Source organism: Nothobranchius furzeri, chromosome 10 (assembly GCF_043380555.1).
Source record: "Nothobranchius furzeri strain GRZ-AD chromosome 10, NfurGRZ-RIMD1, whole genome shotgun sequence".
Taxonomy (NCBI): Eukaryota; Metazoa; Chordata; class Actinopteri; order Cyprinodontiformes; family Nothobranchiidae; genus Nothobranchius; species Nothobranchius furzeri.
In genome coordinates this window covers 69229699-69250375 of record NC_091750.1, presented here as the reverse complement: position 1 = coordinate 69250375, position 20677 = coordinate 69229699, and the positions used below count along the sequence as shown (strand labels likewise).

Genomic DNA, 20677 nt, shown 5'->3' with positions numbered 1-20677 from the left:
TTTCGAAATACTGCAGGAACAGAGATTTTTAATTCTTTAGAGCAGAAAATTGTATTTTTTAAAATCAAAATTTGCTTTTTTATTCAATAAAACAGCTAATAAGATGTCTATTTTGTAGATTTTTTTTTTCAGATCTTATTCTTTACATTAGGATTTAACCCTCTGGAAGTAGGCGTTGCAGATGTGCAACGTTAAAACCTACCTACCTGGTTACTCCACGTACGTATTTCATGAGCATTTTTACACTCAGAAGAAGGATTTAGTTGTTTGCCCTTTTATCAAAACTTGTTTTGAGCCTGAGAGGGTTAGCTATGATTTTTTTGGTGTACAATTATGGAAAGAGCACCTTTGGTAATGGCTTAGCAGGTTTGCAGTGAATCCCTCCAACAAATTTGAAGTTGGGAAGTAATGGACGGGGAAAGTCAAAATCCCAGCAGGTTCTCAACAACCAGATGTCAGCATTACCCATCATCTTACAGGCACTGGTGGGTGTTCCTGAGAAAACAAACATGTTCGTGATGACGATGAAATCCATTACGTAATTTTCTAGTCAGCAATACTCACCTTCTTCCACACACACTGATCCAGAACTAAGTCCTGCAGGACGTAGAAGAGGAAGTTCCACATTCTCTCTGAGAAGTTCATCTTGTCTGTCAGTCTGCTGACCGCACCTGGAACGTAGGAAGGTGGAGCAGGTAGCTGAGCACACAGTCTCTCCCAGTTGTTTGCTATCGAAAATCTCAAAGAAAAGACTAGAGGGATGCCCAAGATCTCAGCAGTTAAATTGCTTCCAGAATAGATGGGATCAGCCAGGAGAACGTCATAGTTTCCCTTCCTCAGCTTCTTCACGATGGGCTCTGATTTCACCACACCATCCAAAAACTGGAGGGAAATCTCAGTGTTGATCTTGAACAATTCCATGTATTTGATGTAAAGCTGAAAGTAGTTCATGTGGTCCATGTCATACATGTTGAATTGAATGAATTCAGCCAATAAATTCTCAAAATCTTCTTTAGAGACAGAGACATCAAAAGGCTGGTAATTAAAGCGGGAGGGTTCACTGCTGTGGATGAACATGGATGTGCTCGGGACCAGGACGGTCACCTGGTGTCCTCTGTCCACCAGCGTCTCCAGCAGCAGCTTCCTGTTAATCCAGTGGCTGGCCTCGGTGTACCAAACCAAAATCTTCCCTCCATCTACTCCAGATGTTACAGGAAGTAGCAGCAGGATGCAGGCAGAGACGCACGCGCAGCTCCATGGTGGACGTCTGTCTGTCTGTGGGAAATCCAGCTGTGAACTTTATACTGGATGTGCCGTACGGATACTTATTAACTGTGAACTCCGACTCGTTTCAGTACTAAAGTACAAAACATCAAAGCTGTTGAAAAGCTCAAATGTTTGAACTCAGAGTGCATATCCTTTTGATTTTCTTTCACTTATTTGTGTTTCTATCCCTGCAGGTTTATGGGAAATAAAACCTAGAACTAAATGTGTTGTACTTGTTCAGGCTTATTTCTGGATAGCAGTGTTTCATACTCTGTACTGTTTGAATTCTGGAATGATTCCCAAACGTCACGTTTAACTTTAACTCGCTTTTTTAGGACTTTCTGCAGTTTTCTTATTTTTTTTAAATATAGAAATAAAATATTAGATTTGTTGGTATTTATTTTGGTGAAACAGTAATTTGTGGTTGTGAGATCTCTGTTACACAATAATCAACAAGCTGAGATAAAACTTTATTGTTCATTTATGGTAAATAGTCTGTATTTGGTATAGCGCCTTCTAGAGTCCTGGAACCCCCCAAGGCGCTTTACAACACATTCACCCATTCACAACCCCGGTGGTGATGAGCTACACTGTAGCCACAGCTGCCCTGGGGCGTCCTGACAGAGGCGAGTCTGCCATACGCAGGCGACGCCGGTCCCTCCGAACAACATTTAAATGAAACATTGTCCTGCTGTAGCCGCAGTCATGAACATTACTAATAAAACCATAAATAAATCCACTAATATCACTTCTCAGGTGCAGCATGACATTTGACCCCAAATTCCCTCCACACACCGACCTGAAAACCCTTCACAAGTGCAGGTCATTTATAACTAGTCATTTGGACAGCAGTCGCTCCCGAGGGAGAGCGGGTCGTTCAGTAATCAGAAGGTTGCGGGTTTAATCCCGGCTGTTTGATATTTTTTCTAAACATTTTGACAGAAGTTACTGAAACTTGAGCAAAAACTAAATGGTCAGAATTTAACAAAAAATTGTGAAGTACAAACCATTTATTCAGAAGTGAAAACACTGGACACTGATGTTTTTCCTTTTCCTTTTTTGTAATAATAAAAACCCAAAACCCTATTTGATCACACAGAAGATAAAAAATACATCAAAACACTTTTGTTTTTGCCTTTTTTTAAACAGTTTCTTACTTCCCTATTTTTACACAAGAGGTCAGTGGTCAAAAGACCGATTAAAATCTATATTAAATCAGCCTTTCTATTCAATATTTAACTTTAATAAACCTGAGCTGAGTTTGTTATTCAGCCTTCCTCTTGGTCTTCCTTCTGCAGCAGCACCTCCGGAAACAGAACCTGCAGGTCTTGTCGAGGAGGAACAGGAGCAGCAGAACCACAGAGAGCAGGAAGCTCAGGACATCCAGGCTGTGATACTGCTACCAGGTGAGCTCGTGGGCCTGGACCCTCAGGTGCTTTGCTCCTTTGTGCCTCATAGTGAACTCGATCCAGAAAACCACCTCGTCCAGAGGACTCATGGGTCTGTCGTGGTGGATTCTGGACAGTCTCATGGCACTTTCTTTGTAGCTGTGGATAAACAAGTTAACATAAAGAGTTATTCATAATGTATTGTCAGAGATTAACTTTTATCTCACAAACTGGGAATAATGAAAGGCACATTTGTAGTTTTGTACATTTAAGCTAGGTTACTCTTTCGGGCCATACAGTAAAAATTTACCACGAAAACAGGAAATTGAAGGGAAATATTTATTCTGGTAATAAAGTTAATGCTGACTCATCACCAAAAACGAAACAATTTTTTTTTAATCTTTAAAACAGACTTGGTGCAGGAATTTAAAAAATCTGACGTTGTGTCATCGATGACGGTGTTGATCGCATCTCTGAGGTCTTCAGATGTCAGTGAGTTTAATTCCACAACAACTGCAGCTCCTTTGGCTTTCATGTGCAGCATGTTGTCTGGCTGGTCAGCAAAAACTGGAATTCCCACCATGGGAACGCCGTGATAGATGGTCTCATAAACCCCGTTTGCACCTCCATGAGTGATAAAAGCTCTAGTTTTAGGGTGACCTGATGACGGGAGAAAAAGTTTACCGTATTTTCTGGACTACAAGCCGCTACTTTTTTTCCCCACGCTTTGAACCACGTGGCTTATAATGAGGTGTGGCTTTACTGAAGGTTTTCTTCACCTGCCACCAGGGGGCGCTTTAGCAGGAAGTGAAACAGGTGGAAGTCAAAAGTGGAAATCGAAGAAAGTGCTCATTTTAGTTTAGCACATGCAAGCAGCTGGCACGACGAAGAATCTTTTTCAAATCCATACCCCCTCATCATGGAAACTACACGTATGAGTTCATATGATGCCGCATTTAAGTTGAAGGCCATCGATCTGGCAGTAAAGGAGGGAAACAGTGCTGCCACACGTAAGCTTGGCATGAATGAATCCATGGTTCGGCGCTGGAGACGGCAGCGGGAAGAACTCATTCAAGCCATCTTTACCCAGGGATGATGACAGCAACACGGACAGCGACACCGACATCGCCACAGAAATATGTGATGAAGCTCTTCTGAGGCTGTTCAACTCCGACACTGAAGAAGAGGACTTTAATGGTTTCATTGCACAAGAGGAAGATGAATAAACTAATCGATAACTTTTCTGTTTTGTTTCATACTGATCGGTTCAGTTACGTTCAGTTAAACTACGCTTTCAATTCAGTAGAGATCAGCGGCTTTTAGCCCGGTGGGGCTTATATTGAGGTGCGCTCTATAGTCCGGAAATTACGGTAATTAACTTTAGAGAAGAAGATAAAGTATTTTATTTAAGACCTTTATTTGAATAAATACACACTCACCTAAAGGATTATTAGGAACACCACACTAATACGGTGTTTGACCCACTTTCACCTTCAGAACTGCCTTAATTCATTGATCCAACAAGGTGCTGAAAGCATTCTTTAGAAATGTCGGCCATATTGACAGGATAGCATCTTCCAGTTGGGAGATGTGTGGGACGCACATCCAGGGCACGAAGCTCCCGTTCCACCACATCCCAAAGATGCTCTATCGGGTTGAGATCTGGTAACTGTGGAGGCCGTTGTAGTACAGTGAACTCATCGTCATGTTCAAGAAACCAGTTAGAAATGATTGGAGCTTCATGACATGGTGCATTATCCTGCTGGAAGTAGCCATCAGAGGATGGGTACATGGTGGTCATGAAGGGATAGGCATGGTCAGAAACAATGCTCAGGTGCCCAGTTGGCACTAAGGGGCCTAAAGTGTGTCAAGTAAACGTCCCCCACACCTTGACACCACCACCACCAGCCTGCACAGTGGTAACAAGGCACGATGGATCCATGTTTTCATTCTGTTTATGCCAAATTCTGACTCCACCATTTGAATGTCTCAAATGAAATCGAGACTCCTCAGACCAGGCAACATTTTTCCAGTCTTCAACTGTCCAGTTTTGGTGAGCTGGTGCAAACTGTGGCCTCTTTTTCCTAATTGTAGTGGAGATGAGTGGTACCCGGTGGGGTCTTCTGCTGTTGTAGCCCAACCACCTGAAGGTTGTGCATGTTGTGGCTTCACAGATGCTTTGCTGCATTCCTCGGTGGTAACGAGGGTTAGGCTCTTCTATCAGCTTGAATCAGTCGGCGCATTCTCCTCTGACCTCTAGCATCAGCAAGGCATTTTCGCCCACAGGACTGCCGCATACTGGATGTTTTTCCCTTTTCATACCATTCTTTGTAAATCCTAGAAATGGTTGTGGGTGAAAATCCCAGTAACTGAGCAGATTGTGAAATACTCAGACCGGCCCGCCTGGCACCAACAACCACTTCACGCTCAAAATAGCTTAAATCACCCATGCTTTCGTTCTTTTTAAACACAGAAACAGTTTTGTTTACCTGTTTTGTAGCTACAGTTTCGCCGACGGCTGCCGGCTTCTTCAGGCTGACGCTGATGGTGGCGCGTCACTTCCTTCTCCGTTTATCTGCGGGCAGCAGAGGACGTTGTCGCCCTCTACTGCCCGCTCTCCCCTCTCCGACGATGCAGTCCCATGCGTGGTCCAGCGTGTAAACTCCGTCGTCCCTGTTCATGGTCCCACATCCACGTCTCCTTATCTCTATTGCTGTGATAGAGTGGGAACTCTGGAAGTTATTTGCTGATCTGACAGTATCTTCAAGATAAGGGCTCCGGTCAGAGAGCAGGGCACGGAGAGACAGTTTTACGTATTTAATGACAGTTGAAGTATGGACATCTGTACATTTCTGTGGTTCCGTGTGGTATGTCAGTCATGAACGCACACGAGGCTGTCTGCCATCACCAACAGCTTGGACAAAATGGTAGAAACGGCTTTACAGGAAGTGACTATCTAGAGGAAGTGATGTCACAAACTGGACCACCAAAATAAGAGTGGGGTAACTTTACACATGGATCTTCTAGAACTGCCATAACTATAGCCATAACTATAAGCCTTTCTGACAAAGCCGCCCCCGAATTTAGTTATAAATTCGAAAACTAGAGGAAAGTCTTATCAGGTGTTTAGCCAGAGTCATCTTCATCTTCCCAAGCTGGCAGTCGCACCAGGCGCACAACTGGTCGAAGATAAGTCTGTCCCTTTATCCTCACTTCAGCTGCCCTGACTCGACCGTCTGAGCCTGGACATGTCTTGACAATCCTCTAAAGTTTGGAAGCTGGTCTGTAGTTCAGTCCCTCTACCTCGGAAATTGGTCCCTCTGTCTTCTAGGATTTCAAAGGGTTTGCCACGGTGAACGATGAAGCGACGTAATCCCATAAGAAAAGCATCAGTGTCGATGCTCTCCAGCAGGTCGAGGTGCACACAACTCATTGTCGTGTATTTAAAGATGATCCCCATCGCTTCTCCATGCGTCGACCCACCTTGATATTGTAAGGGCTGAAGCAGTCCACTCCAGTAGACCAGAAAGGTGGCTTGTATAGACGAAGTCTTGCTGGGGGGAGGTCTGCCATTTGTGGGACTACAGGACTAGCACGCCACTTTTGACATTCCACACAGCTGTACTGATGCCGTTTGATAGATTCTCTTCCACGTAGGATCCAGTATCTTCTCCGAATTTCAGCGAATACACGCTCGGGACCCGGATGCAGGAGCTGTTTGTCATATTTCTTGATGAGGAGCCTGGTAACATGATGTTTCGGGTAAAGGATAATTGGATGCATGGTATCTAGATCCAGATCTGCTCTTCGCAGCCTGCCTCCCACTCTTATCAGCCCGACAGCTATATCATACTCAGGAGCAAGCATGATTAGGCGGCTTTGTTTGGAGATGGGCTTCCCCACGGCAAGGAGTTTCACCTCTTCCTGAAAGGTCTCACTTTGGGATTGTCGTAGGAGATGTAGTTCAGCTTCTTGTACATCTGCAGCTGTCATGGTGGGGCTCACCAGGTCTTTGGCCGCCCCGTGAAGGCTCATATGAGTGGCTCTAACGAGGTCATCCCAGTTGTCGATGTTAGTAACATCCACTTCATGAGAAGGACAGGTAGCTGCTGCACAAAACACTGTCTTGCGTAGCTCATCCTCATCTTCTTCCTGAGCTACTTCCATTTGTAGCTCTGGCCAGGTTTCAGTAGGCTGGTGAAGAAATTGTGGACCCTGACTCCACGGGTTGGGCTGACTGAGCTCATGGAGTGTCTTCCCGCAGGTAAGGTAATCTGCTGGATTATCAGAGGTGCTGACATACCGCCAAGTTGACCCTTCGGTAAGTTCTTGAATTTCAGCGACCCTCGTTCCAACTAAAACCTTGTATCGACTTGAGTCTGATTTCAGCCATGTCAACACTGTAGCTGAGTCGGTCCAGAGTGTTATCTGCTGGGGAGAGAATGACAACTCTGTCATTGTGACCTTAGCCAGCTGAGCTCCGGCTAGAGCTGCGCACAATTCAAGGCGTGGCATTGACAGCTGTTTTAGAGGGCAAACACGAGATCTAGCCATTATAAATGCAACGTGAACATTGCCCTGGTTATAGAGAGTTTGAATATACTCGACTGCTCCGTAAGCTCTTTCGGAGGCATCGCAGAAGATGTGCGCTTGTCTGTTAGGCACTTCAGGGGCCAAGGTTGCTGGAACATAGCATCTTGGGATTTCCACTTGTGGGAGGTAGACCAGCTCGCTCTCCCATTGTGTCCATATTTCCAGTAGAGCCTTGGGTTGAATCTGCTCATCCCAGTCGACTCCCACTTTCCACAGGTCCTGGATGAGGATCTTGGCTTGAGTGGTGAATGGGATAAGATAGCCCAGTGGGTCATACTGCGTGGCCATCACCTTGTAGACCTTTCTTGCCTTTCCATTATGGTGGACAACATGGTGAGGCAGATACCAAGACTCCTGGGAGCTGTCTACTGTAGCTGAAGGAAGAGGTTTGGCATAACCTAACTGTTCAAGTTTATGGATTTCTTGACAGTAGGTATCTGCCAGAGCTGGACCTTTAGCCAGACGGCGTTCAGTACTACGTAGCTGTGGGAGCAATGTGTTCTTTGATGCCCAGAGGAGGGGACTATCCTTGCGCCTGAGAAGTGGAGTAGCATATCTAGTCACTCCATTCACTTCCACTTTAGTGGTGCGTTGCTCTAACAGGTCTACAGCCTGTTGATCCTCTTTAGAACGTGTGGCAGTCTTTATGTTCACATATGGCGAGGTGTCAACTTCCCAAAGACGTTCTACATGGCGCTGGAGCTCTGAGTTGGGAGACATGGTGAAGTAGCAGTGTGGGTGGTCAGCAGAAACAGGACTGAAGTTGGCTGGGCCTTGTAATGTCCAACCAAGAGGAGTGCACACTGCTAGGGGGCTCCCAGGTGGGCCAGCTATTACTGGTTGCTTAGGGATGAGTAGATGAGGGAAATCAGACCCAATAAGAAGTAAAGGCTGCACTCTGTCCACAAGTGGAAGTGGAAGTCCTCCCAGATGGGAGTACTTTCGCATGAGTGACTTTACAGGGTAGCTGTGCTCTGAGAGACTTAGTTCATCAGCAGTGAAGGCATGGTGAATGCTGTACTTTACTTTGGGAGTGTGGACTGGGGATATTTCAAATGAAACTGTTGCTCCCTGAAGGTGAATCACCTCATGGCGGACAGTGCGCAGGGGAAGGTTTTCAGGCTTTTTAGTCAGATGGAGGCGTCGCACTGCTGATGGGAGGATAAGAGTCCTCTCGGACCCGTCATCGAGGATAGCAAAGCCTTCCAGGGAATACTCAGCATTGTGTAGACATACTTTGACCAACTTGAGCATGACTTTATTTGGGCGGTTTGGACGGTTGATGTAGACCGTCTTGGAAGCAGCGTTGACCATTAACACCTTCTTCGGTTCTTGAGGGCACACATCATGGAGCACAGTAAGATGTTGTTGCTTACATAATTTACAGGGCTTCTTTAGAGTGCAATCCTCAGGTGCATGATTCCTGCCGCAGCGCCAGCAGCTTCTGTGTTTGATCCATGTGGCAATTTCAGCTGCTGAAAGAGCTTTGAATTTAGGACACAGGCTCAGGTAATGTCCTCTGTTGTCACAATAAGGGCAGTAAGGTTTAGGACCTGATTTAGGCTTAGGTGATCTTATATGGCCAGCTGGATCTGGAGGTGTGGCTTTATCCTGGCTCTCTGTGTTGTAGTACACGCGTGATGAAGGACCCTGAGGTTTCTTCTGATTCCTCGGCTTTGGTTGATCTTGACACATGTAGGCTGCTCTAGCGGCGATTCGCTTGGCTTGTGATTTCAACTGGAGCCATGTGGAGAAATCTGACAGGGTATAAGTCTTATTAGTGCCAGTTGTCAGAATGCCGCGGTTCAAGCTATACTCAACAAAGCTGTCTCTGTAGTTAGCGGGCAATTTGTTAAGTAGCCTATCAACATGAGAGCCACATTTAAGTTCGTAGCCATTTTCACCCTCTAGCGATCGGAGCATGCCTACTAAAGCTTGTACTGAGAGGGCAAAATTGTCAAATCCATCTGGATCACCAAACCTAACTGGAGGTAAGTTTAGGATGGCTCCTAGCTCACTTTGCACAAGCTGGCGGGGTTGCCCGTATTTATCTTGAAGTGCCTGTAGGGCCGATGTGTATGGTTTCGGGTCATACATAAAGGCTTGTGCTAGCTTGTGAGCACTAGGCAGCTTCAAATGCTGCAACAACACTTGATATTTAAATGGTTCGGTGAGGTGAGCATGTGAGCTTAGCAGGTTATCTAGAGCCATTTTGAGCAGTGCAAAGTCTGCCTCTCTTCCAGATGTGAAGTAGGGTAAAGCAGGCTTAGGAAGTCCATATGAAGTAGCTATTAATAGCTCCATTAGGTCTGTACTAGGTGCAGCGATTGAGCCTGGAGGAGGAGCTGTCTCTTGTGGCAAAGGTGGTATGCTGGGAGGAGAGTGATGCTGCAGGGCTGCATCAGGTTGTACTGACTGTTGTTGTGAATAAGACCAGGGTACATGCTGATGTGGAGCCTGGTTATAGACTGCTGGTAGCGTGTTTAGGGGAGCAGTGGACTGCACTGTTAAGGCTGGTGGTCCAGCACGAGGTAATATAGCACCAACTGATAGTGTCGTACCAGGCTGAGGGATGGTATGTGCTGTGGTGGGCGGAGCTATCGTGGAGTATGTGAATTGTGGCTGGGTCGGCAGGTTTACCATGGCAGGAGGTTGCGGTTGAAGGACAGGTGAAGCTCTAGTTGTTAATTGGCTTGTTGAGACAGGAGGATTAGGCACTGCTGCTGTAAAGGCTGGTGGAGGGCCAATAACTGTAGGAGCAGAGTGTGCAGGTCCATGTGCACCTTGTGAGGGTGGTGGTACTCCCATGACGTCAGCTGGGGACCCTTTGTTGGATTCATCTCCACTTTGCGGTCTTGAGGCAACAGAGCTGCTCGTTTCCTCCTTCAGGAGGGATGTAATGAGAGTCGCTTTCTCTAACTCTATTTCCTTTTCCTTTAGTTTACGTTGCAGCATTAGCCGTCTGGTAATAGCCTCCTTTGCCTTTAATGCTATTTCTGCCTCTTCATCAAGCTTACGCCTCTGTATTTCTTGTTCTCTTAGGAGTTCCTCTCTTCTTCTGAGGGCTTCCCGAGCTTGCTGGTCCAGATGCTGGTACTGTTCATCCATCAGACTTTCCTCCATTATCTGTCTTTGCACCTCTGCCAACTCCATGCGCTTTATTCTCTCCTCCAACATGGCTGTCTGTATGTCAGATAACCCATCGATGATTTACCTCCTTTTTGACGAACTGGCGCTGCCCTGGGTCTTAGCTTTACTGCGCTGAGAGACAGGTTGGCTTTGATCTGATGATGCTCTCCTACTAGGTAGGCTAGGTATGGCTCCAGTGATGGCAGCTGTCATCATTGCAGGTTGATCTGGAGGATGAGCTTCATGCCCAGCTGGAGCTTGGGTTGATGGATGATGGAGAAGTTGAGGTTGATATCCAACTTCATAGTCCTCCAAATACGTTGGTAGTTGTCTCTCCCGCTGGGATCTAGAACGCACTGCTGGGTCTGCAGATGGTTGTCCTAGCTCCTCCATAATATCTCTAGATGACTGTGGATCCGGCTCGAAGGACCATGTGATAGAGTGGGAACTCTGGAAGTTATTTGCTGATCTGACAGTATCTTCAAGATAAGGGCTCCGGTCAGAGAGCAGGGCACGGAGAGACAGTTTTACGTATTTAATGACAGTTGAAGTATGGACATCTGTACATTTCTGTGGTTCCGTGTGGTATGTCAGTCATGAACGCACACGAGGCTGTCTGCCATCACCAACAGCTTGGACAAAATGGTAGAAACGGCTTTACAGGAAGTGACTATCTAGAGGAAGTGATGTCACAAACTGGACCACCAAAATAAGAGTGGGGTAACTTTACACATGGATCTTCTAGAACTGCCATAACTATAGTCATAACTATAAGCCTTTCTGACAATTGCTTCCTTGATCCATCTTTTGTATTTTTGTTGTTCGGTGGTTATGATCCATGTGTTGTCCCAGTCCATTATATGGTTTTCTCTTAAGCAATGATCTGTTATGGCTGACTTTTTTATTGTACTTTCTGCTTCTTCTTTTGCTGCTCTTGTGTGTTTACGATTTGCCTCTTTCTCGCACTCCTTTCTATGTTCTATTGTCCGTGTATTGAGTTGGCGTCCGGTTTCTCCTATGTATGTTTTATTGCATATTTTGCATGGGATTTAGTAGATGACTCCACATTTTTGTCCAGCTGGTATTTTGTCTTTTGGGTGTACTAGTCTGTTTCTAACTGTTGTGTATGGTTTTGTTGGTGTGTTTATGTTGTGTTTTTTCATTGTTGCTCTTATTTTTTCCGTTATGCCTCTGATGTATGGTAGGGTTATCACTGGTTTTGGTTCTTGTCTTTCTGGGTTTCTGGTTCTTTTTTTGGGTTGTTCTTTGCTTTCTGTTTTTGTTTGTTGTTTTCCTTTGTTTATCGCCCATGTCGGGTATCTGCAGGTCTTTAAAGCGTGTTGTATGTGTTTGTCTTCTTGTTTACGGTCTCTCTCTTCTGTTATTATGTTTGCTCGGTGATATAATGTTCTGATTACTGACATTTTGTGTATGGTAGGGTGTTCTGATGTCCATAATAGATATTGGTCTGTGTGTGTTGGTTTCCTGTATGTGTTTATGTTTAGGGTTTAGGGCAGTAGAGGGCGACAACGTCCTCTGCTGCCCGCAGATAAACGGAGAAGGAAGTGACGCGCCACCATCAGCGTCAGCCTGAAGAAGCCGGCAGCCGTCGGCGAAACTGTAGCTACAAAACAGGTAAACAAAACTGTTTCTGTGTTTAAAAAGAACGAAAGCATGGATTTGGAAAGACACAGCAAGAACACACCTAAGAAGCTTAAATCACCTTTCTTTCTTGTTCTGACCTTCAGTTTGGAGTTCAGGAGATGGTCTTGACCAGGACCACATCCATAAAAGCATTGAAGCAACTGCCTTGTGATTGGTTGATTAGATAATTGCATTAAGGAGAAGTTGAACAGGTGTTCCTAATAATCCTTTAGGTGAGTGTATAAAAATCTCATTTACTGATCTGTAGATCCTCCACTAGGGTGCAGTATGCATGTGCAGCACAGGTTGGTGTTGAGTTACAGTGGCATAATTTGATAAGTACAACTCCACAGCAATGACACACACACACACACACACACACACACACACGCACACACACACACACACACACACACACACACACACACAGAGAGAGAGTCATTTACAATTTTATCAACATGTGTTTTAAACAGGAAAAACATGACTGTGTTTTGATGTAACAATAAATTTATAAATTATTTTAATAAAAAATAAATGCACCAGGACTTTATTTCCTGACATTTTTGTTACATTGTTATGTCAGTGGAGTAAGAGTGGTGCTGTATCCGTCCATCTCAAACCACCTGCAGGTGCTGTAAACTCCACTTTTCTCCTACAGGGGGCGCTGTAACACCAACACAACAGCTGTAAGAAGCAGGGGTGCCTCATTTTAGTCACAAATTTGTAGGAATAAAATCTGAATTTTCTGCCATTTTACTCTTTATCATCAGTTCTGTGTTACCTTGCATAATAATCACTGGATTTTCTAGTTTTATACATTTCTCACCACATAAAAAAGAAAATGTTGGTTGTCCTGAGTAACCGGATCAATCACCATGTGCCTTTATTTTTCTTAGAAACAAACTAAAATCAGGGCATCAGACGTTTGTTCTTTAACAGCAAGACAACACACTTTGTTTTGTAGAGATGCAGGATTGTTTATGGTTGTGTAATTACGCTCCTTGCCTTGTCTCTGTCCTACGTTTGCCTTTCTGACTGAATGAACGACTTCCTTTTCCTCTGAAACTTAAAGTATTGGACAAGCATTGATGTATATGTGGCAAGGTGGAGCAGCGAGGGCCAGGGCGGGATTCGATCCCCAGACTCCTGGGTGAAAGTCATACACTCTAACCAGTCAGCCAAAGGTCCATCCCATTGGCCAAGACGCCAGGGCGCATGATCAATCGGGACACTGTGACAGGATGCTCACACTGTCACATATAGTATATGGGTGGAGACGTATTTCATCACATATTTATGAAGTTCTTTGCACAAAATCACGGTCACAAAAATACATTTCAGCAGTCTTATTCTCGACATTTTCATTACCTTCCAGACTGAGTCCTGCTGCACACTGGAAGCAAAAGCAGTGCAGAACGGCACCGCTGCAAATATACTCCATTATATTCAAACCAGCCATGGCGCAACAATTTTCAGAGGCGTGATGCCGCGCTGCTAAAGATAAGATTGGGTTCTATTTTTCCCGTTTATTCCAAACAACATCTACTGACAGATTTTGTGACATTTCTGACAACGCTTGAGTACTTTCTGTAGAACTTTGACATTCCCTGAAGATTAGAAAAAAAAAACATCCTGCAGACCCAACCTTCGAGATGCTAGGAAAGCATGCAGCCTGATATGTCAATCAGGGATTCATCAGGATAGCCCTGATGTTCTGAGCTCGTTTAGAGAAATGCCCCCCTGGATTGAGAACCATTGTGTGACATCGACCGACCAAATCATAATCCTTTCTTGGTTGGTCACCCAGATATTAAACTAATTGTTTTATAAGCAAAATAAATTTAAGATGCAGAGAGACATATTAAAGAGCAAGTCATCCCCAACCAGTCGTTCTCCGCTCCCACTTCCTGTTAGAAAAATGCAACAAATGCTGTTGCCTGGCAGATTGAGGGCAGAGCTGCTAACAAATACACAGACTCACAACGACATGATTCTGACATGGTTTTGGAGACGAGTTTAACCCAAGACATGTAGAATTCACCACTCACGAGTCAATTAGAAAAATTAAAGAATTTAATTTTTAAAAAATCGGGAACCGAGGGCACACTGGATAAGGTCGAATGGGGATTGCAACGGAACCGCAGCGTCTGAGGAGGGGAGAGCAGAGGAACAGGTGAATCCAGGGAGGTAAGTCTGAACTAGGAAGGTGCAGAGTTAAGACTTACTGGAAGCTGGGGGCTGAGGAATTGGGGAGGGTAGGTGGAGTGCCGGTGTCGGTACAGGATCTGCTCGGGTGCAAGATCGGCTCGGGGTCCTTTGACTGCCGATAATGTCAAAGTACGGCAAACCCACTCGGACAAAATACACTACACATCTTTATACTGTTGGAAAGAATTTAGCAGATTCGTTATTAAAATAAAGTTTCTCACGACGTAAGTTTGTTTTTATAATGGTATTTGTAAAATAAAACACTATATTGTATTCATAATGTTGAACTCCTCTTTGAGCACATCCCTTGAAGGATCATAGGTATTAGCAACACCTGTGAAATTGTGTTTGCAGGAAAGAAGTGTATCCCGTTTATTGAAGTATTTTGTGTTTAGAGTTTTTGACCTCTTGTCCATGCGTAGTTCAGTTACGCTCATAGTTGCAAGCCAAAACTCTGGAGTTAAAAGTTTTCTGGCTTTACTAAAATACCTGTCTGTACTTATTTGATTGATGGTAGTTTTACTTTCTGTTAGACTCCAAATGTAATCATTTGGCACATTTCTAATTCATAATTTGTAATAATGTAATCGATGATATTAGCATTAGCATTCCTATGGGTTTTTCCATGTATATTAGCATTGCGCTAACCACTCGCTGCCAAATTGCAGCTTTTGCTATTAGAAAATCTCCTTTTGTCACATCGCAATTTAATTGCACATGCAGTTAATCGTTCAGCCCTAATATACATGCAGCTCTATGCTAAAAGTGTATTTTCAAAGAGGTAATGATGGATTTCTTTGTAAAAGTTGTCCATCTTTCCAACAGAAAGATTTGCCTGGACCAACGTAACATGATAACAACGTAACGTGATTACGTAATTTCCGTAAGGTTCATGTTCAGCCAATCAACTACTCTGACGTCATCGGCAGTCGACGGACCCCGAGCCGATCTTGCACCCGAGCACATCTTGTACCGACACCGGGGTGAATCCAAGAGGGGGTGTCCAGGAGAGCGGGCGCGAGGAGAGCAGGAGAGCGGGCCGGCAGGGAGGAGAGGAGAACGGTGAATGCTGCATCCAGGAGATTTATGGGGCACAGGTAAGTAATCCAGCGGGATCATGGAGATGCCCAAGTAGTCAATCAGAGGAGCCACAGGAAAACCAGAGAAGCTCCAGAAGCTTCAGAAGTCCAAGGAGATCCTGAGGAGTCAAGGTAAGGCCCACAAAATTATCCAAAAATCCTGGGAACCGGTAAGCACAAGTATATCTACAAGGGTTCTAAAATCCGAAAATAAATAGAGTTAACCTGGAGACACAAAGGGCTGGAACTACCAAGTTGTAGTTAATCATCCGGCATTGAGATGTGTTCTCCTCCTCCTCTTATAACTGGACCCGCTGATAGTTAATGAGCTGCAGCTGGAGCCTCCCTCTCCTGAAACACAGCAGCTCAAAGATGGAACAAAAATGAGAGGAGCACTCACCCCGGTACATGACAATTTCTGCTGCGGCCTCTGTGGCATCATAGAGTTCTGAGCATTCTGCCTAAGCAACACATTCTCACACCCGAAGCGGCCGAAACTGACGACGGGTGACCAAGCGTTTGTTTCCGACGCGCTGGGAGGCGACGCGCTGTGTCAGAGCATCGCTTTCCGACGCCCGTGGTAAAACGGACATTTCAAAGACATCTAACCTCTAACCTCTAGCGATTTAACCTTCCCCTCGCCTCCATCCTAACCTTAACCCTGTGTCTCTTTCAAAATTTCCTGTTGTAGCGTCATGAATGACCTCTAATTTGTGACAAAGGTCGCATTTTCCCAGCAGGGTCAAGCTGGGTCGTTCTGTAGCTTTGCCCCACAGATTAACCACGCCAGGAGCCGTGATGTCTGCTGAAACCATCTTTATCTGCTGCTGTTCCGTCCCAAGATGAAGGACACTTCAAGTTTCACAATAATAATATTAAATAATAATTTTAATAAACTCTTGACTTTATTACTGTTATTACAACCATCATAAATAATCTCTTGATTCAGTAAACATGTATTTTAATAACTGAAATGACTTGTTATGCTTTGGGTATAATAATAGTTATGGTTGATAATCCGTAATGTGTGGTCATTAAACCAGAAGGTCATCGTGCACGTTAACCAGCCACATTCGGAAGGGATCCAGGGTAAAGGGTAAAACCATCACGTCTTTACTCATGACCAAGCTTTCTGATGCTGAGAGTGGGCGTGTTCTGAGGGTTTTGTTAAAACAGAATTCCAACAGCAAAAGTTCAGTTCTTGAACCATACAAGGAGATGAGGGACGGCCGCCCGAATCTCTACTAAGCATTCTGTCACGCTGATAGGATCGCTCTGAATAAATGCAACTGTAACCAGCTGACGCAAAACTCCTTCAGAGTTAAGCCAGACACTCGACACCGTGTACCCGCGACATCTCTGGACCAGAGGATCGGTTCTACGCGAGTCTTCTCTACCGGACCGAGTACCCCTGAGGCTGACAACATCCTCCTTGACCTCCGGATCCACACAGAGGGTCGTCTTGCTGGGTGAGGTAGCACACAGATGGTGTTTGATGCTGTTCTTCCTAAGAAACGACTCAGTTAGCTGCAAAACAACTTTCCACCCAGAAATGCTTCTCTCGCTGAAAGAAACCTTCTGAGATTCATTCACGCATCAAAAAAACTCGCATTTTCATTTTAGCATCCATTCAGTCACAGGTTTGCTTTTTAAAACAAGTTTTAATATCAAATTCTCTGTTCAAAAATGGTCATTTCTAAATTGTCATTTTTTTAAGTGTTAGTAATAAATTCTTAACTTTAAAAACCTGACTCTTCTTTGAAATAAAACACAGAATGGTGCATATTTTTGGTTAATAAAAAGCAAAGATTCCTTTAAACTTCTGATTAAATAAATAAACTTTTGCTATTAAATTTAATTATCTTAAATTAAACATTAATCTTTGGATTAAAAATAGACCAAGCTCGTTGGCATATGAACTTCTATCGAATATATAATATCCTAGATATTTATATATAATAGATGCTTCATTGTTAACTTGTCTGGATCTTTTCTAAGAATCTAACAAAGCTGATAACAGTGTTGATTCTAGTATGTAGTTAAACACGCTACACCATTAACTGTGTTTGAGAAGAACGATAGAACAAGAAACACAGTTTTGCATGCTCAAGTGGGTTAAAGTTAGGATGGAGGTGAGGGGAAGGTTAAACAGCTCGAGGTTAAAGGTTAAATGTTGGTGAAATGTCCGTTTTACCTCGTGAGTTGGGAGACGACACTCTGGCGCAGCGCGCCGCCTCTAAACACGTTGGAAACAAATGCTTGGTCACCGTTCGTCAGTTTCAGCCACTTCAGGTGTGAGAATGTGTTGGCCTAAGATATCTAATTACTTACATTTTTATTTCATGTTCAACATTTTAGTTTCACACGTCCAGCTGTCAAAGCCTGGCTCTACATGTCTGCTCCCCACAGCTCAGTTCTGTTCAGGTTATTTATAAAGCGCCAATCCACAACAAGGGTCGTCTCAGAGCCCTTTACAGAGCCAGCGTTCCAGTTCAATTCAATTCAAATTCAAAAATACTTTATTAATCCCAGAGGGAAATTGATTGCTGTAGTAGCTCAGAATAATAATAATAATAATCAAGTCATCAAAGAGTTGTTGTATATTACAATGGCTGTTGGCAGGAAGGATCTCCAGTAGTGGTCAGTGTTGCAGCGAAACTGAAGAAGCCTCTGAATGAAGACACTCTTGTGTTGTCGGACAGTCTTGTGAAGAGAATGCTCAGGGTTGTCCATCATTTTCTTGATTCTCTGGAGAATCCTTCTTTGCATTATCTCCTCCAGTGGTTCCACAGTCGTCCCCAGAACAGAACCAGCCTTTTTTATTAGGCTGTTGAGCCTTTTCAGCAGTGGCGGCTGGTGAAAAATATTTTTGGTGGGGCTGTGCTATTTTTTTTTAAAAAAACAAACTTGTGCTTTCTGAGCTTTGTGCACAACTTCACTATTTCCTGAATTAAGCACAGCTCTTTTATTTCCTGTCTTACATCATTGGACAAACTGATTAATCCAGGTGTGTCTGACTATTGGCAAACTGCCTTGCGGACCAAGGTTGAAAAATACTGCATTAAATTGCACATAAAATAACATGACCATAAATGGTAAATAGGCAATGCAAGAGGCAAGTAACAAAACCATTTTGTTTAATTTCAACATTTGAGTGAACACGAAAAATTATGAGCAGGTCACTGTTACAGTAATGGTAGTAAACACTACTTAGACAAAATGCCAGAAATTTACACTGTTAGGACTTATGGAAAGTGGAAACACTTTCATAGGAAATAATGTCATCAGTATCCTCTTACAAATGTCATATTTCCCACTTTTTGGGACAAATCAGAAATGTTTTATTGTCCCAAAAGCTGGGAAATTTGTTTGCTGCAGCAGAAGTGTAACAAGTTAAATGGAATCAGATTGATGTATGTACAAATTTACTTGAAATACACATTTACATGATTAAATATGTATAATAGGTATGTGTGTTGAAATGAAATTTTACAGTTATTGCACATTAAACAATGTACATGTTATTAAACAAATGTCCCGGTTTGTGGGACAACCAAGGATTTCTGATTCTGATTGTCTTGTTTACAGAAATGTAATGTACAGCTTACCTCTGCACCCAGCTGCTGTTCTCCCTGTCCAAACGTCCTCCGTTTCTTTGTTGGCTGCTGCACTGATGCGCTGCATTCCTCAGTCAGAGAATGAATGGGGTCCCCAATGAGACACAAGTTCCACATCCACCTTCTGTGGATCCCAGCCGTTTTGAATAACAAACACAGAAAGCAAAATAACGCATTAGCGTGATTGCATCCAGCTAGCCACTGCTTCCTGGTGTACCAATTTTGGGAGAAGCGTCGTGTGTACAGTTTACCCTTCTCCTTGTCCTGCTGGCTTATCTTTACGTCGGGCTGATCTGGTCCAAGCTCTTTGACATTAAATTTTTCCACCATAGTTCTCCTCTCGAACGGATACTGGAGAAGAGACCGAACTGAATTCAGTGGCTGCTGAGATCCGGTCTCCATGCTGCTGGTTGTAGGCGCAGTGGCGTCCATGTCTACGTCTGCGTCACGACCGTCACGAGTCACGACCAAAAACGTGCTGGAGTCGAGACTCTCCGAGTTCTACCGAACACCAACGAAAGCCTTGGCGGTAGCTCTATCGCCCATCATGCTTCTGAAACAACGTTGACGCTGATTGGATACATTCCCATTCCTACCCTTTGATTTTCTTGTCAGCAATTGGACAACTGGTCCCGCCTTGTTTGGGCGATTGAAAAACAGCACACAGCCTCCACCCCTCGGCAGAGACCGGCAGAGATTGGCAGAGACCAATATAGATATATATATATGATTTATTTTTGTTACAAAACACACAATTAACTTAGAATATGTGATTATTGTTAATTTTATTTATTTATTTTTTTAAATAAAAATTAAAAACACTGGGGAAACTGGGAGGGCGGCGCCCTATCGCCCTCTACTGGCCAGCCGCCACTGCTTTTCAGGTCCCTGCTTCTGATGCTGCTAACCCAACAGACGATGGCTGAAGAGATTACACTCTCAACAACAGACTTGTAGAAGATCTGCAGCATCTTGCTACAGACATTGAAGGACCTAAGCGTCCTCAAGAAGTGCAGTCTGCTGTGTCCCTTCTTGTAAACGGCTTCGCTGTTCTTTCTCCAGTCCAGTCTGTTGTCCAGGTGAACTCCAAGGTGTTTGTATTCCTCAACCACCTCCACTTCTTCTCCCATGATGGAAACAGTGTTTGACTCCACCCTGCTTCTTCTGAAGTCTAAAATCATCTCCTTTGTTTTGTTCACATTCAAGGTCAGATGATTGTTTCCACACCATGCCACAAAGCGCTCCACCAGCTCTCTGTACTCAGCTTCCTGTCCATCTCTGATACACCCAACAACTGCAGAGTCATCTGAGTATTTCTGTCTCTTGGCAAATAATATGGGCGACAACTTACTGCCAAGAGTTCAACACCTGGGCTGCAGAGACGACATTTCGCTGAAACATGACCTGGATGGCACCATCTGTTGTTGACAAGCACTGCCACTCCACCTCCTTTTCTTTTCCCGCTCCTCTTCAGATCTCTGTCTGCTCGTACAGTCTGGAATCCTGGCAGAGAGACGCTGGAATCGGGGATATGGTCCTGCAGCCACGTCTCAGTGAAGCACATAACACTGCACTGCCGATACTCTGGCTGAGTCCTTGAAAGGGCTTGGAGTTCATCCATCTTGTTGGCCAGTGATCTCACATTGCCCATTATGATCGATGGAAGAGATGGTTTGGGCGTTTTAGCTCATTTGGGATTTGTGGCTTCAGTTGAGGTATTATTTCAGCCTTCCCAATGTTAATCAGCTGCTCC

At 44.2% G+C, this 20677-nt stretch overlaps 1 protein-coding gene and 1 pseudogene across 1 annotated transcript; both read right to left on the bottom strand.

Annotated features, from left to right (window-relative positions):
* Positions 1–138: 138 nt before the first annotated feature.
* On the bottom strand, positions 139–1258 carry LOC139072287 (UDP-glucuronosyltransferase 2A2-like; annotated as a pseudogene).
* Positions 1259–2389: 1131 nt separating this feature from the next.
* LOC139072292 (uncharacterized) lies at positions 2390–19587 on the bottom strand. The gene is made up of 2 exons (XM_070555944.1): positions 18916–19587; positions 2390–2813 (listed from the first exon to the last, which is right to left on the bottom strand). Exons 1-2 carry the CDS (start codon positions 19354–19356, stop codon positions 2535–2537), a joined length of 720 nt encoding a protein of 239 aa, XP_070412045.1. The 5' UTR covers positions 19357–19587; the 3' UTR covers positions 2390–2534.
* Between the last annotated feature and the right edge of the window lie 1090 nt (positions 19588–20677).

What these genes read in the sequence shown, in the direction of transcription:
- LOC139072292 (XM_070555944.1), bottom strand. Translation starts at nt 19,356, where the DNA reads ATGGACGCCACTGCGCCTACAACCAGCAGCATGGAGACCGGATCTCAG. An exon ending in AACAGCAGCTGGGTGCAGAG is followed by an intron (nt 2,814 to 18,915) that starts GTAAGCTGTACA and finishes GTTTATCCACAG; the next exon opens with CTACAAAGAAAGTGCCATGA.